Source organism: Lissotriton vulgaris, chromosome 4_1 (assembly GCF_964263255.1).
Source record: "Lissotriton vulgaris chromosome 4_1, aLisVul1.2, whole genome shotgun sequence".
Taxonomy (NCBI): domain Eukaryota; kingdom Metazoa; phylum Chordata; class Amphibia; order Caudata; family Salamandridae; genus Lissotriton; species Lissotriton vulgaris.
Window position 1 is genome coordinate 667,003,286 of NC_141691.1, and position 17,195 is coordinate 667,020,480.

At 41.3% G+C, this 17,195-nt stretch overlaps 1 protein-coding gene across 1 annotated transcript in view; it reads left to right on the top strand.

The window, feature by feature from the left end:
• The window catches only part of PIEZO2 (piezo type mechanosensitive ion channel component 2), a 1,150,823-nt gene that overhangs the window by 705,709 nt on the left and 427,919 nt on the right, over positions 1-17,195 (top strand). The window contains exon 9 of the mRNA XM_086964934.1: positions 16,451-16,579. Within this exon, the coding sequence (XP_086821060.1) occupies positions 16,451-16,579 (129 nt within the window). The remainder of the gene's footprint in view (positions 1-16,450; positions 16,580-17,195) is intronic.

The window sequence follows — 17,195 nt, forward strand, 5'->3', positions numbered from 1 at the left end:
CCAGGACATTGTAACCATGTCCTAATTTTTAAATAAAATGCACCCTCCCCTATGAGCATTTAGGGTCTGCCTCAAGGTGACTTATAAGTATTAAAAAGGAAGACTTAATCACAGCTAACATTTTATAATGCAGGTTGAAATGGCAGTTAAAAACTGTACTACAGGCTGCCATGGCAGGCCTGACATATTTTAAAATGCTACTTTAGCGAATGGAGCAATAAGTGCTGCAGGCCCAATAGTATCATTTAATATACAGGCAATAGGTACATTAGTACCATTTCCTAAGGACGTATACATTCATTAAATGTGCTAGTTGTACCATGCTGTAGGGTGAGAGTGCAAGCACGTTACCACTGGTTAGAAGGTAAAAAGTGTGCACGGTCATAATGCCAGCAAAACGGGTTCAGCAACAGAAGGCAAAGAGTTTTGGTGAGACCCCGCAAAAAGGGCCAGGTCCAACGTGTCTTGGTAATTATGTTTTTTGCTACATTCACATTCTGAGAACTTGTTTTGTCCAGAGAGACAGCACAAATAGGCAGCCACTTTCGCTCTGAAGTTGTGAAGGAATCTTTTACACAGTAGACAAAATGTTGGACATTTACAGCAGAGTAAAAATGGACCCTTGCTTCTTCTATGATGCAGCAACATTACTTAGGAAATGTGAAGACAGACTAGTACACATTGATCCTTTTCATGGTGCATTGGCAATCTACTAAACAAAAACAGCACAGTCTACAAGTAAAGATTACCTCTATTGAAAGATGATGGCATCAGGGAGTAGACAGAGGGGAGCCAGGGAGGACAATCTGAACCCATTCAGCAAGAACCAGGATGTTGGACAAGTTGAGGACCAGATCTCTGAGGGTGCATGAAGGCCTGTTCAGCTGGCGCCTAAGGATCAAATGCAGATGTCTAAAGGCATCATGAAGATCTCTCAAGACCAACTGGTTTTGTATCAAGGCAAGGTCTGAAATCCAGATGAGGTTTTCTAAGGGTGAAACATGTCTCATGCAAGGACTTGCTGGAAGTGTCTGAGGTAACACCTCCAGCTAGAATTCTCTGAGTGATGTTTGTGGGGCTCTGAGTGTGGTAATTGGTGTCTTAAGGGAATATTAGGGTGTCTAGTGGCTGGTGTAGGGACTCCAGTCTCCAAAGTTCTGCTTGGAATTTACTGAGGCAGGCAATAGGTCTTGTAAAGGCATCTAGTGGTATCCAATACCAGTGGGGGTGTCCAAAGGTGTGCCAGGAGTTTGCAGAGGTACCTAATGACTAAATAAGGATGGCTGAAGGCCAGTGAGATCTTCAAGGCCCATTCATGGAATTTTAGTGTGGTTCTGAGGTGTGTGATAGTAGGCTAGGGTTGCTTTAAGATAGACCAAATATATCTACAACCTTTTTGAGGGTGTATGATGGCCTGCTAGTAGTGTCTGATTAGAATCCAAGGATTTGGGAGAGCCAAATCGGGGGGGGGGGGCTGATAAAAAGCTGTGGGCCACAAAGGGTGGGCTGCAATTTTGAGATGGCTATTTGCAGAACTGTGGTTCTCTCGCCCACTTTTGGGTCTCAATGAGGGTGTCCATACAGCAACTAGTTGTTGCTGTATGGAGGTGAGGTTTGAGTCAGTGATAGTCATCAAATGGTGTCTGATGGCCATTAAAGGGTCACTGAGACATTCTCACTGTTTGTTTGAGGGCCTGCAACAGGTCTGTTTAGGCCAAGTGAGGATCTCAAAGCAACAATTAGTGGAGTGCAATGACTAGCTGGGGTGAGTGGTGCAGGCTGAAGGTCTCCGAGGGCATTGTGGTATTCTATTAGGGCATATCAGAGAATTCTTAGGGCACATATTACCTCTAGTGGTGCTTAAGTAACAGCTGTTGATGACTGAAGGAAATGTGCTGAGGGTCTCCGAGGGACAACTGGGGGTGTTTAAGGGCAAGCTGGGAGTGTATAAATCAGAGGGTCTTGAGGACTCAGCCAGGTGTCTCTAAGAGGTTACAGGGGGTGTCAAGCAAACCATCTCTCAATGGTGTCTAAGGAGCAGCTTAGAGCCTGAAGGCAGATTGAGTATCTTTGGTATAATTAATGGACTATCTGAGGGTAGCTGAAGGAGGGCGGAGGGTCAGCTGGGGTAATCCATGCAGCAACTAGGTTGTCAGAATGCTGGATAGAGGTCTCAGAAGGATTGCTTGTAGGGTTTGAAGGTATGCTGAGAGTTTCTGAGGAGCATCTGCTGGTGTCTAATGACTAACTGGGGGTGTTTAATGTGGATTGAGGTCTGGCCTACTATGGGCTGTCTGAGTTTATCTATTTATCAGTTGGGATTTTCATAATGCTGAGCATGCATTGCCTGAAGGTCAACTAAGAGTTTCTAAGAGATATATGGTGTTGTCCAATGACTAGCTGGAAGTTTATGAGGGATGCCTGACATATCCAATGTCCAAATGGGATTGTTTGCTGGTAGACTAAACCTGAAGGGCTTCAAGGATATACTGAGCACCACTAAGAGCACATCTGAAAGGTCAAAGGGTAAGCCAAAGGTGTTTCAAATTTAGATATGTGTGCATGGATTGAAGTCCCTTGTAAGTAAGTGAATGTTTTGTGATCCATGAAAGACACACTACCCTTGAAGCCCCCAAATATCGAGTTTTCAAAAATGTTTGGGTGTGACAGTTTTTTTTGGTAGCAGCCTAGTCCATTCTCAAATATTGCAGCTCCCCATGACCAAACCAGGTTATTAGTTTGACAGGAATGATGATGTGAGCTTGGCCAAGCCACACAAATAAGGAAGCATCATTTTTATGGGGAGAAGTGCAGAAATGCTGAGTGGTAAGAACTTTCTAAATCCCCTTAGATTTCAGAAGTTTTCTTCACTGAAATATGAAGGAAATGTGTGATTGTAGTCAATATTTGAGATTTGCAGCGCATTTTGGTGAAGAAAACATCATGGGATTGATGCAAGTCACACCAACTTAGACTCCCCAAAATGTCTAACCTTCCAAAATGTCTGGGTTTGGAGATTACCTAGGGTGGCAGCCAAGCTAAAAAACAAACACTGCTCCAGGTACTCCATAGACAAAACATGCCATTAAAAGAAAATGTTGATGTCTCCATGTTGCTTTTAGGGTCTTTTTTGTCGTGGATGCTAAGCTGAGTCAGACAAGTGGGGTTATCATTTTTATGGACAGAAGTGTGGACAACAGAGAATATATACCATTTGTTATTATGAATTGAATAAATCTCCATTATTGGCTACAAAGGTGTGCGAGAAAAATCACCTTTTGCAAATTGCCGTCTAAATTACATGATAGTGTGGATAAACCCAAATTTAGAGAGGTACAAATACTCACTGTTCCTAAACTCAGTATCGTGTGCACCTTTCAAATGATACATAGATTTCCTTCCTACCCATTTTTCATTCATTAGTTTTTATAATATGAATTGTTTCATGCTCAGTACAAACACAATTAAAATAAATACTGTGGTTAACTCGGGGTATTGCATGTTTAGGATAACAAACACACATTATATTTCTTTGCAACCAGAAATGGTCTGAAGAATGTAACAGTAAGTTACTTTTGCCATTAGGGAAAGAAATTACAGTTAAAAATGTTGTCACCAATTGCTACTGTTTCCTACCTATTTTCACTCTTATTTGATTTCAATGATTAATTTTTTATTACAAAACTATGAACAATCTACATAATTGCTGAATTTGGAATTTTGTGTAGTTTTAAGAAACGTGTAGCTTCCCATACATTTCCTACTAGTTTCCACCACAAGCTGCAAGCACATCCAAAGCAAAAAAACAGACTACCAGATAGAAACATGCAAAAACTGTGGTAGAAAATGTTTTTGTTTTACTGCTCACCTTGTTCCTGAAAGTTGGGAAAATGGTGATCTTAGTACAGCTAATCTTGTTGGTGCCATTTTACTGAAAACAATCATATGCTTACTGGCACTGCACTTTTTCACGATGTTTTAAACTGAAGGTTTTGCTATATTTCCTCAGGTCTCTAGAGGTTAATACACACACCTAAATACCTTTAGAATCCCCCAGGATGTAAAACAAAAAGCCTGTAAATGTGGCTTTGATACCTTCTGTGGAAGAAAAGATATGAAGTCCTAAGCACAAAGTGCCCCAAAAAATAAAAATAAGGTGCAGCACTGGTGGTAGAAAAATATCAGCAGCTAAGGGATTAAATGGCAGCAGCTGGATAAAACTAAGTGATGCAATTTGAATTGGCAGTGGCTTAGGATGCTGGGTTCAAATTGTATTCATAAGTCTTATCAAGTTTTTTGTTTTATGGCACCCAATAAGAGGTATAAAACAACAATAAAACAACTGAACAAAAATATAATGTTCTTGAATGGATGCGGATCACTGCAGCGGTAAAACACATTCCTGGGAAAGTAAACTGATTTGGATGTTTTAATCCATTATATCTCATTAACAATAGACCAAGATAATCGTGGCAGTACATTGTGGCAGTTGTGCAATCACATAACCAGACTATTTTGGGAGGTAGTTCTCCAACCAGATCCTTGATGATCATCCTTGTTGGCTTATTGAATAGTCCTGGTTCCCATAGGACACTTATTGACTCAAAATTTGGTTCCACCCCTCTTACCTTGCCATAGAGCAGTCTGTGCATTTCTTGTTACACCAAAGATTTTCAGGTATTGGCAGATAGGCAGGGCTGTAGTAGAGGTTTCCTAGCCACTAGCAGTGTTAGGGTTGTGATGGGTCTACATAAATAACAGTGATTACTTCTTTTAGTATTAAAATACAGTTTGTAAAGTAAATTAATATGCAAAAGTACATATCAGAATATTTTGTAGGTGTTCTTTGTTACTTGCCTTTTATCGGCAGCACTTCACTGCTTTACTATCTCTCTGAATGTACATCACTGAACTTTACAATGGTTGGGATTAATAAGAAGTTAATGAAAAAAGTAGTTGGCAGCAAAAGGGAGGACTTTTCAGTGGCGGTCGCCAGTAGGTATATATAGTTAGGACCTAGTTACCATAGGAAATTCCGAACATTCTATTGGGAATAACTTTGGCGCCGATTGAGGGATCTGCCTGTAATTTTCCTTAAATTGCCTCGCTGCGCTGCGCTCCTTCCCTGAAAGTTTCGGGGGGATTCGTCAAGCGGGGCTCGAGAAAAAAGGGGGGTCCCAAAACTTGTTTTCCCCATGTTAATTTCCATAGGGACATTCTGACCAGGCTACAGCTCGAACGGCTGAACGGAATTACACCAGATTTGGCAAAATGGTAGGGACTGGTATGCAGCAGTGCCTTTTGTATGTTTGGTGTAAATCACTCCAGTCGTTTTTGAGAAAATTAAATTTGAAATTTTTCAAATAGCATTTTCTATGGGACCTTTAGACACGGCTACAGCCCAAACGGCTGAACGGAATTACACCAAACTTGGCAAAATGGTAGGGACAGGTATGCAGTAGTGCCTTTTCTATATTTGGTGAAAATCCCTCCAGTAGTTGTTGAGAAAATTGAATTTGAGCATATTATATATCTATATGCGCTCACCATACGTGCACCGTACGCGTACGGTACTCGTACCGTACGCGTACGTGCGCGTACCCTTACGTGCGCAAGCGAGTTTCTGATTGGCTGGCAGTCGACTGTCAACATTCCAAACTGTCCAAACCAGGAAGTGTTGGCCACCATCTTGTTTTTCAGGAGAACTGAGGCACAAGAGAGCCCAAAACAAGAGTGGAAACCACGAAAAGGGGGCAGGGTAGAGACCCCCCAACCCTCTAACCCTTTTCAGGGGGTCCCAGAGGACCCCCAAGGGCAAAATAAAAATAATTTTTCAAAAATTGGAAAAAATCGAGGGGTACGCACACCGTACGCGTACGGTACGCGTACCGTGCGCGTACCCCGCGATTTAAAAAACAAACATTTTTGCACTTGGTGGTCCTTCTAGGGCCCCCTGAGAAGGGCTAGGGGGTCAGGTGGTCCCTACCCTGCCCCCTTTTTGCGTTTTCCACTTTTGTTTTGTGCTCTCTTGTGCCTCACTTCTCCTGAGAAACAAGATGGCTGCTCAGGTGGTCCCAGAAGGATAATAACATATATAAACGTTATCCGCTAATAGAATTAGCATTTACAAAACCTTTGAAATTTATTGAAAAAAATATAGTTTTAACGCCTGATATAGTTAGGAATTAGCATTTAAAAAACCTTGCAAATTCACTGAAAAAACCATAGGTTTCAGGCCTTATATAGTTAAGAATTAGCATTTAAAAAACCTTGCAAATTCATTCAAAAAACCCTAGGTTTCAGGCCTTATATAGTATTATAGTTATGAATTAGCATTTAAAAAACCTTGCAAATTCACTTAAAAAACCATAGGTTTCAGGCCTTATATAGTTAGGAATTAGCATTTTAAAAACCTTGCAAATTCACTTAAAAAACCATAGGTTTCAGGCCTTATATAGTTAGGAATTAGCATTTAAAAAACCATTGAAATTGCTCCTATATAGTTAGTTGTACTAACTATATTTTGCGCACCCCCAATCCACTGCTGATGATGTCACATATTACATCATTCATGACATGGTCAGTGACATCACTGATGACATCACTGATGACATCTCAAATGACATCACTGATGACATCACGGATGACATCTCATTTGACATCACTGATCACATCACTGATGATATCATTCATGTGATAATACGATGCACCTCCTCACACTCTAATATAACCTTTGAAACACCCAGTGTTAAATACAGACTACCATTCTTGAAACCATTGACACACCAATACCAGTTACTACATACGCACTCACTGATTCCTAGGTCTACACGCACATTCACTCATTCACCCATAGAATCACTCATACATACAGTCACTCATCAATACAACACTTTCATATGCACTCATACACCTATACAGACACTCACACACTGCCACTCATCCATGGAGTTACTCACACACCTAGTCAGTAATGCAAAGAATCAATCACACTTCCATTTCCTCAACTATACAGTTATACACACAACACCTTACTTATTCAAACATATACTAACACATACTTACTCTCTTATACAATCACTGATACAAGTACACAATGATCCATACAGCCACTCGCACATTCACTGGCTCTCATGTATAGTCATTGATATATGCCAACTCTCACATGCACTGTGTTTTACATATGTACTTACTTGGACATGTAGCACTGAGATATCCATTCACTCACCAACACACCCATGCACACAGTCAACCGCCTATACAGCTGTTTCCACATGCACTCTTGAACTCATACACCTAGTGAATCAACTGCTCACACATCTATGCACAGAGTCACACACCTCCCAGCCACCCACACACACACTCAGTCTCCCATTCAAATACTTGGCCAACCAATCAAAACCCATATAGCCACTCATATAGCTACTGATCAACACATGTAGCAGCTTACACAACAACAGTCATACTGATGCACACATTCAGACAGTTTAGTCACTAACCCATGCATTTAGTAAGACACATTTAATCACTCACTCATACAGTCAGTCACGCACCTACTAAATCCTTCATCCAGACACTTATACATCCACTCATTCTTCAATATGTAAAACATATTTAAACTTTACAGAAACACAGTCACTGGAGGATGTCATCAGTGTTGTCATCCGTGATGTCAAATGAGATGTCATCAGTGATGTCATCAGTGATGTCATTTGAGATGTCATCAGTGATGTCACTGACCATGTCATGAATGATGTAATATGTGACATCATCAGCAGTGGATTGCGGGTGTGCGAAATATAGTTAGTACAACTAACTATATAGGAGCAATTTCAATGGTTTTTCAAATGCCAATTCCTAACTATATAAGGCCTGAAACCTATGGTTTTTTAAGTGAATATATATATATATATATATATATATATATATATATATATATATATATATATATATATATATATATATATATATATATATATATATATTCTGACCTTGAAGACATTGACAACAAGGGTAAAATGGCACAGTAAAGCTTTTCTGTCTTACTCTATTGGTCACACGTGACCTGCATTTTAATTAGCATAGGCTCTCAAAACAACTGTTGTTGAGTTCAATATTTTTCCATCAAGTTCCTTGATATAATATTTATAAGACAACAGTGGATAAAAAATGGTTTTTGTCTGCAGAGGTCTGTTTGAAGTCTCTCTTCCCATGTTGGAATCAGCGAACAGTAACTCAGTTGGTTTGGTCTTCAGAGCATATTGTTAAACTTCTAGTTTGCAAGTTTGTATTTTAGTGAAGGTAGTACTTTGGGTTAATGATCTTGTTGCAGAGATCCTTGTGTTATCTTCAGGTCAGACATTGAAAGCCTGCTAAAATAGCTCCCTGAGTTATGTTACTGCTTCAGACAGCACATGCAAATGTAACTTATTACAAGGTTGAGAGAATTGATTCTGATGGTTATTAATGCACAATTCAGTGTGTGTCATGTACTATATGACTGCCTATTATGAGTGTAATTACAAGCATAGACAATGTTACCTGACATTCATTTTTAAAGTGCTCTTATTCAACATTCATTGATAAACTTTGTTATCCTTGTTACTTTTCTTCGCTAATAAGGAAACAGGGATTTCTTGGACTTAAACTAACCCATCTTCTCCGTGTCTATCAATCTTAAAAAATATCCAGGACATTTTTTCAATGAGATGCCATACTACCTCCAGTGTCGTCCTTTTTGTGCACTCTTCTGTATATTTATGTATATTTTTATTTATATGTCAGTTCTTTATAAATATGCTAAAATGATAAAGATCCCGAAGAGCACAAAAAACTTGTGAAGTGTCACTGCAGCATGTCTTTGGGTGACTGTAGGGCTACTGGACGTGAGCGCCATTTGTGAGATACTCACTTTTGTTCTAGATGCTCTGAGCCTTGGAGAGGCACACTGGATGTACATTGTCACTGCCACATGTGCACCAGTTTCTGCATATGGTACAGAGTCATGGTCAAGAGGGTTTTTCTAGGTCCAACCGGAAACTGATTTCAGCTGAAGAATAGCTGCCCGAACCAGAAGCTATCTAGTCCCTTCGTTGTTCCAGCTCTGGTTCCTGAAGAAAAATGTGTTTTCATACTAATTAGCTGCCTTAAGGCTAAACTTTAGAGTTACACAAACCTGCATGGGGTGGAAAAAATCCATTTTAATAAGATAGTGCTAGGATACAAATGCATAATGTGTTTACCAGTTTAATAAAGTGGTTGCATGATAAGTTCATCACAGAGACAAAACAATGTTTTTTGGGATAGTGAAAATGGATCACAACAAAACATAGTATGGCTCAAAAGGTTCAAATATACTGAAAAGTAAATGAGAGCATATCAGTACATAATGGTGGAGAATGGAAAGAGCTGAAAAGAGTAAGTTTAAGCAATGAATACAAAATTGTAGTAAAATACAGTATCAGCAAAAATGAGCAATAATAGGAAACAGTAGCTGAGAAAACAAGAGTAAATAAAAGCAGAGAATAGAAAATAATGATAATATATAGAATTAAGTAGCATAAGGAATCAAGGATCCCCTAACTAAGTCATTAAAAACATATTGCAACCCTGCAGTCTAGTGCCTCTGAGGGGTCACACATCTCCTCGCTCATGCAATACCCATATCATATAATGTACAGGGGGTGGTGATACTTTGTCCAGATGTCTTTCTGATACAATCTTTGTCAACGTTTACTTTTTAATTTCCTTTCTTTCACATGAAGAGCGGATTTCAAACCGGGCAAAAACAATCCCCCGTTTTAAAAAAGCTGAACGCTGTGACCTTGACTGGGCGAGAGTTTGCTTCGGGTTTGTTTCTCTGAGCGAGATTGGACACAGAGGAGCTCTTTCATTACAGCCCATAAACTTGTGCCCGCTACATCTACAGACGGGTACACCACAGCGACCAGCGTGAGTTTGTGGTGGACGTGCACATACAAAAATATCTGCAAATTGGGTGCCAGGAAGCAAACAGGGCGTACCTTGACCAAGAAACAATCACAAGTAAATAGAAGGTCGGCACTGCAAAGAGCCTGCCAGCCGGTTCACAGACACAAGCCAGGCGTGATTGGCAGCGTGAAGCAGGCTGTGTCTTACACTGGAAGCTATTTATTAAACGGGATGGCGCGGGGTATTTCGGTCCTGGACCATTAACTGAGGAACACTAAATTGCTCCTGAACGTTCAACCGGATGCAACAGTGCTCTCGCTGCCAAATTGTTTTAGTTAATATTTTATGCATATAAATCACGTTTGTGCCACCTTCGGGCACTGCAATGTTTGAATGAAGAGGTAATGCAAAACATTTCTGAGAAATGTACCTATTTGGGAACATATCCCCATTTTTAATCTATACGGATATTGCCTCCATTTCAGGGTGGAGAGTTTCTGTTTTGGACCGTATTCTCAAACGCATTTGCACCACTACATTTTACGTAGCTGTGCAAACACTTCAATTTGGTTGTGTGCACTCATAAAAGTGTTTCATGAGAATGTTCATTGTTAGTAACTTTGGCACTTGAGGCCTGCCTTGACCTTCAGGCTGGGTATACAGCTGTTGGGATCTGCTGATCATGGGATCTGTGTGATTCCTATGACCAAAGGCAGTTGTGGTCAGTGGCTCACTGGGACATTCCACTGCTATTCCTCTTTGTATCATGTCCCCACATGCAGGTCTCCCATGCCTCTAACATTTGGTGCAGCTCTGGATCCTGGATCCGGACCCCTCCATTTGGCCTACTGCTGTACAGGCTCCATTGGTCTTTTGCTTATGGCCCCATTCAACACTATACGGGCTGACTACTACTGGCTTACCTACCCTGACAAGCCACGCAGCCTCGCCATCTGTATCGAGTTTAGAAGGCTGCACTTGCAGAGGGATATTCATCCCTGGCCATCTAGCTCTGTATAGCAGGCCCATTGTTCCCTCACTCCTTTGCACATGTACACAGGGCCTGTAATTTAAATCATACTAGTGGGCTTGCAGCACATGGTGTGCTCCCTATTTAAGTAGTCTTGCAGACCTTTCTCAGGCCTGCCATTACAGCCTGTGCGTGCAGTTTTAATTTGCCATTTCGACCGAACAAAATAAAGCTTTTACCAGCTCCAACCTGCTGTTTTAATACAAATATGTCACCACCAGGATGGGTCCCAAAGAGTCCACAAGGAAGGGTGCAATGTATTTAAAAAGTAGGCTATGTAACAATAAGTTTTCCATGCCCTGGTAGTGAATACTCTTAAATTTGTTTTTCAGTACTGCAAGGTGTGCTTCTCCCCCAGGATAACAATTGAGTTACCTTATTACATTTGATAAGCTGTAACTTCCAAATGGGAACAGGTAAACAGTTCATGTTTGGTATCTTTGGCACTGTAATGAAAAACCCTCTTTTATGGCAAAGTCGGACTTTGAATTACAATTTTGAGGATGCCATTTCTAGAAAGTTGGCATTTTCCTGCCTTAGCCATTTGGTGTTTGCAGTCTGTCTCTTGGTCACATGACTGTGTGTAGTTGGCATTTAGAGTTTGTGTCTTCCTCCTAGACAGCCACACACAATAGAGAGCATAGTTGTGCCTGAATGGGCCATCACTGGCAGGATGGGAGGGCGTAGTTAAACAGAGCCCCACTTACACCTGAAAAGGCAGTGTCCTACCTTCACACAATGGATTGCATACCCCTGTAGTTAATCTGGAGCCAAGGCAAGAGAGGCAGGAAACTTGTGCACTTCAAAAGGAAAAATCTAGAAGCTCCTCCCTCTTCAAAGGCGGCACCAGGTAAATATTAGACCACAGAAACCATAGACTGAGTCTAGAGATCATGTCATGCCCTGTTTATAATATGGCCTGTAGACTCAATATGTGGTTTGTTTCCCACATGCTAATATCCATGGTACCCACAACTAAGATACTCTAAGTATGGGCGGAAAATCCGTTCCGCTCGCGGATTTTGCGGATTTTCGGTAAATTCGCAATCCGCGAGATTCGCGAATTTCCCAAAAAATCCGCAAATCCACGAGCAGCGGATTTTATGGCTTGCTCGCACTGTTCGCGTGAGTTCGCGGCTTCCCAGTTCAACTTCGCGTCCCGCGAATAAGCGCTAAATTGCAGAAATACCATCTTAGCAAAACTAAAACTACTTACCAGGTTCAAAAGTTCAAGCTCATCATTAGTAGCCATTTCCTGTAGTGCTTCCTGAGGGGCCCCTCCAGAGTTCAGTTGCCTACTTGCAACTATTATGTGACCCTGCTCTGACCCTCAGAATAGTTACACATATGCCACAAAGGTCCTGAATTACAGCTAAGGGAGACAAGCAGGAGCCAGGCTGGAAGTTCAAATCCAGTGACACATTAATCAGCCCCTAATTCATTATTGTCAGTTGGGGAAGGGCAGGTGTTGTAACTAATTTTGCAACAATGAAAGCACTTAGCAAGTGCAAAAGATCACTAATCAGGAAGCACTAAGGAAGCAGGTGCCAGCTAAAAAAATATTCTGTGACACATTAATCAGCCCCAAATTAATTCAGGTCACTTGAGGCAGGGAAGGTGTGCTTTGCTTTGCCACAATAATGTACACTGGACAACCAGAGGGTGCTGTGATGAAACAGAGGGTGGCATGGGTGAGCCAGAGGGTGGCATGAGTGAACCAGAGAGTGGCAGTGGTGACAGAGGGTGGCAGTGATGAAGAAGTGTGTCCCAAACAGGCTGGACACGTAGAAACAACAAGTTCGCAAAACTTGCGACCCGACAGGTAAGTACGCGTTTGCGAAATTGTACAAAAACCCTCGCGAACTGGCAGAAACCCGCGCGAACACAAAAAAAAAAAAATCGCGAGAATTCGCGGATTTTGCAGATTGCGAGTTCGCAAATCCGCAAAATTCGCGAACGCGAGATTCGCAAAATTCGCCCATGCTTAAGATACTCCCCCTATCTTATCTGATCATTTCCCCATTAAGTTAACCTCCAAAGTACCTACCCCACCTCTGTGATTCTATAGCTAGCGACTAAGATGTACAGAACTGTGAGACGCTGTCTTTAGAACTGAAGTTGGGACAGCCATTGTCAAATTCTTTAGCTCTTTAGCTTCTTTCTCTTAAATGAAAACTAAGCTGAAGAGGTAGCTATTCTAGGTGCAGCTTCTTAAGCTTATATTTGGGGAATATGTATGTCTAATATGCTGGTGTTCTTAAGTAAATTAGCAATAATATGGATTGCCTCGAATCTGTACTTGGATCATTGGAAAATGCCCACATATATTCTCAAACGATATGGTGATTCTGGTGCAAATTCAGGAGACATTGACGGAATACAGTCTTGCTTGGGTCACTAGAAGTGAACGAGTGTCTGAGGGGATCCCCAGTATCTGACGAGTCAGTGCAGGGACAATGTGAGCCCCGGCTGATACCCTAGAAGAGTACTGACAGTTCTATTAACACCTATATACTCCTGTAGCACATCATGATAGTGTCTACCATGCGGGTTATCTCGACCAGGTAGTTCTTGCTTGAATTGATGGTGTGGCCAGGGAAATACTAAACTCCCAGATAACTCGTGAGGACATTAAAAAAGCTATAATGAGCCTCCCCAGTGGAAATGCTCTGGGTGGTGACGGGCTCCCTGTAGATTGCTACACAGAATATATAGAACTGCTAGCACTGCGTGTCATGGATGTGTACAGTGCTTCTAACACTAGGGTATGTCTACCTCCCACTATAATGAAGACAGTGATCGCAGTATTGCTAAAACCAATTAGAGACCTCAGCTAATGCTCTTTTCACAGACCACTCTCTCTTTCTGCTAAATACTGATACAACATTCTAACCAAACTCCGTCTCCAGTCACCTATGCTGTTCCTGGGGCTGCCGGAGCAAGCTGGAATCATTTCCCAGAGACGGGCTGCCTTTAACTTTAGAACACTGATGGCAATTCTACAAAGAGTCAACCTGCAGCATCCCACTTAAGCGGGTCTCCTTGACACAGAAAATAATTTGATTAATTGGAGTGGCTGTTCACGGTGACAGTCACTGCTGGATGGGATTGGCCAATTACTACCTGATACCCTCAGAGTCAGAGTAAACAAATACTATTCCAGTTCCCTCTGCGTTGCCAGGGGAATAGCAAGAACTGCCCCCACAGATTTTTGCTTTAGCAGTGGAGCTGTTGGATTGCTTTGTGAGAGAGCTGCAGGCACATTGGGGCACGTGCCTCCGATGTGGCTCATCCATCTTCTCGCTTTATGCAGGCGATGTGACGTTATTTGTTAAATGTCCTCAGGACAATATATCCACCATCATTTGGGAGATTGTGCGATTCGGAGGATAGTCATAGTTACAACTTAGCTGATACAAGTCCGAAGTTTTCCTACTTACAGATTTTTCTTCTGATAGCCCACTGGACTATCCTTGACAGTGGAGCCCTGCTAGGGGTAAATATCTAGGAGTGTGGGTGACTCATGATCATGATGATTTGAGCATGATAAATGTTGATACTGTGATTGACAAGTTGACAACGCGTGTTAACAGATGAGTCTGCCTGCTCCTCTCCATGATGGGGCGCATATTCCGAATTAGGATGGTAATATTACCAACATTCATGTATCTTTTTGCTAACATATATGTATACCTATTGTTGCACTTCTTTAAACAATGCAGCAGGCCCTTTTCTGGCTCATATGAGGCAGGGGCCAACCAAGTATATGTTTTACGAGGTGCTCACGGCCCTCAAGAGGCAGGTGGACTCGCTATGCCACATTTTTATATCTATTTTTTAATTGCACATGCACACTATTTGAAATGTTGGGCCACATCGCTGGTGACTGTGCCACATGTTAGAGTCATACAATCCATCGTTCGCAGACCATTGCTCCTGGCCAGAGTAACCGCTTCACCACTGGACGTGAGAGGCGATGTCGACGGTGATGCCTCAACTTGTCGGGCATGGTGGAAATTGGCGAAACTGCTTGATCTGTGTATGTCGTACTCGCCTTTGCTGACCCTCAATTACATTCCCATGCTCCCCACCACTAGTGAAATAGCAGTAAAGAGACTGTTGTGTATAATGGGGCTGACGATGATCAGCAATCTCTTTGTTGATGGCACCTTTATCTCATTGCAGGATTTCCCGTGCTGCAGGCATGCCACTCCACTGGTCACTTTCATTTATCATAGACTGCGCTTTGCCACCAGAGCAGCCCGCCCAACATTTCCTGATTCGCCACCCAAGATGTTTCTCCTCACTATGTAACCAGAGCTCATATTGGTCATTCGGTTTCCGTCTTAAATACCACATTCATGTCATGCACTGATTACACATTCTCAGAAGCCAAATGAAAAATTGAGGCCTACATATGCCAACTAATCCACGGCAAGTCGTTTCTTTCTTATGTGCTGCGATCTGCTGAGGCTGCCCCTTCACTTCATCCAGCATGCTCAAAGTAGGATGTATCCTGATATGCTGGTTCTGTCTGTCCTCTTGTCTTCAACCTCTGCCCAAGGGTGACTTTTCAACTCCCTTATTGATGCTATGTATACATGATTATCATTTGTGACGCAAAGAGATGCTGAGAAGTTTCTTTTTTTCTCTTTGTTCTGTTATAGAACATAAAAACCAATACAAACTAAAACAAAAAATAATATTCCCAAATGGGCAAAATGAACGCCTTCTGTGGAAATGTGCATCTACTCTTGCTGGCCCTGGAACTGCACCCATCATCATGTGGGACTTTCGAGTGTCTTTCAGGTGTACACAAACAACAGACAACTGCAGGTGAATCCATCATGGTTTGTCTGCCGACTAGAATCGCCACTCGAATAAAAGGGAGAGAGGAAAACTATACAGAGGAGAATCCCTCAATTCCCAAATGCTTCTAATCCAATACCACTAGGGAGAGATTCTCCTAGACAATGTTTTATAATAGATCTGAGGAGGACATTCTTGTTTTTCAAAAAGGACTCTCTCCCACATATTTCTCTGAGGGATGCTTCATCATTGAGTTCTCTCCTGGTTTAGTTTTACACCACCAGATGGACTCAACCAGTAGTCTGAGGAGATCACTTAGCTGTAACTGAGAGGTGTGAGATAAGGCCGGGAACTACTCAAATATCCTAAGATATCTGTCAGCTGTGCTTTATTTACAAAATATTCAGGCACACACAGCAGATCAAAAACAACAAAAGGGGGAAGTACAGGGAAGGTCAATAGTCTACTAAAGACTAAGTAAGGTACAAATAACTCGGGCCTGAATGCAATTCATGTGTTCGAGTAGCTACTCACAGAAAAGCTTCATGAGTCTTCCTCCTTGAGTTTGACATTATGGTGGTATAGGTTCAGCAGTCCAACACGGATAACCAGGACCTATGACTTCTAATCACATTAATTAGCTTTGTAAGGGATTTAACAGATATGTGCATTCATTTACAGCCACAAGATGAAGACCAAGATGGTAAAGAGGAAGACGAAAAGGAAGAAGACTGCACCTCACCGCCTTTCACAGCAGAGAGGAGGCGAAGTTTATGGTATTCCAGCCACTACACAACTGATGAGAGAAAAGTAAGATACATGATACGTAATATTTGCACAAATGCATTAGTACACAACAACAGATATTTTCTGTGTTCCACCTATAAAATAATAATGAAATGCAATCCTTTAGATTTTTTATAGAGTATTAAGGGTGGTATTCAGATATGGTATGTGACAGGGCATTTATTTTGTGGATCTGATAAATTGATTCATAGAGGAGGACCATATGAACAAAATCTTACGATATGTTAACATGTTAATCAAAATGGATTGTTTTCAACATATCGATTTTATCATTGAGTGATATGGTAGATATTGTATAGTTGAAAACTTAATTAGAGAGATTTAAAATGTATCTCGCACTACCATTAGAACAGTAAAATGTTAACAATATTATCTAAGCTAGCATGATTGGAAAATCCGTCTGACAAGGTAAAATACATTTTAAAATATATTTCATGTTATGCATTTTTGCAGAGATTCATCAAAAAAGCCTGTAATGAAACTCTGCGTTTTGTTCATAGTATTTTCATAACTAGTCTAGGTTGATTATTTCTTAATTTCGTTTTTGTTAAATAATAGCAGAGTTAGAATCAAAGTAAATGTTACAAAAATAGTAAAGGTTTGCACACTGAGAATTGAA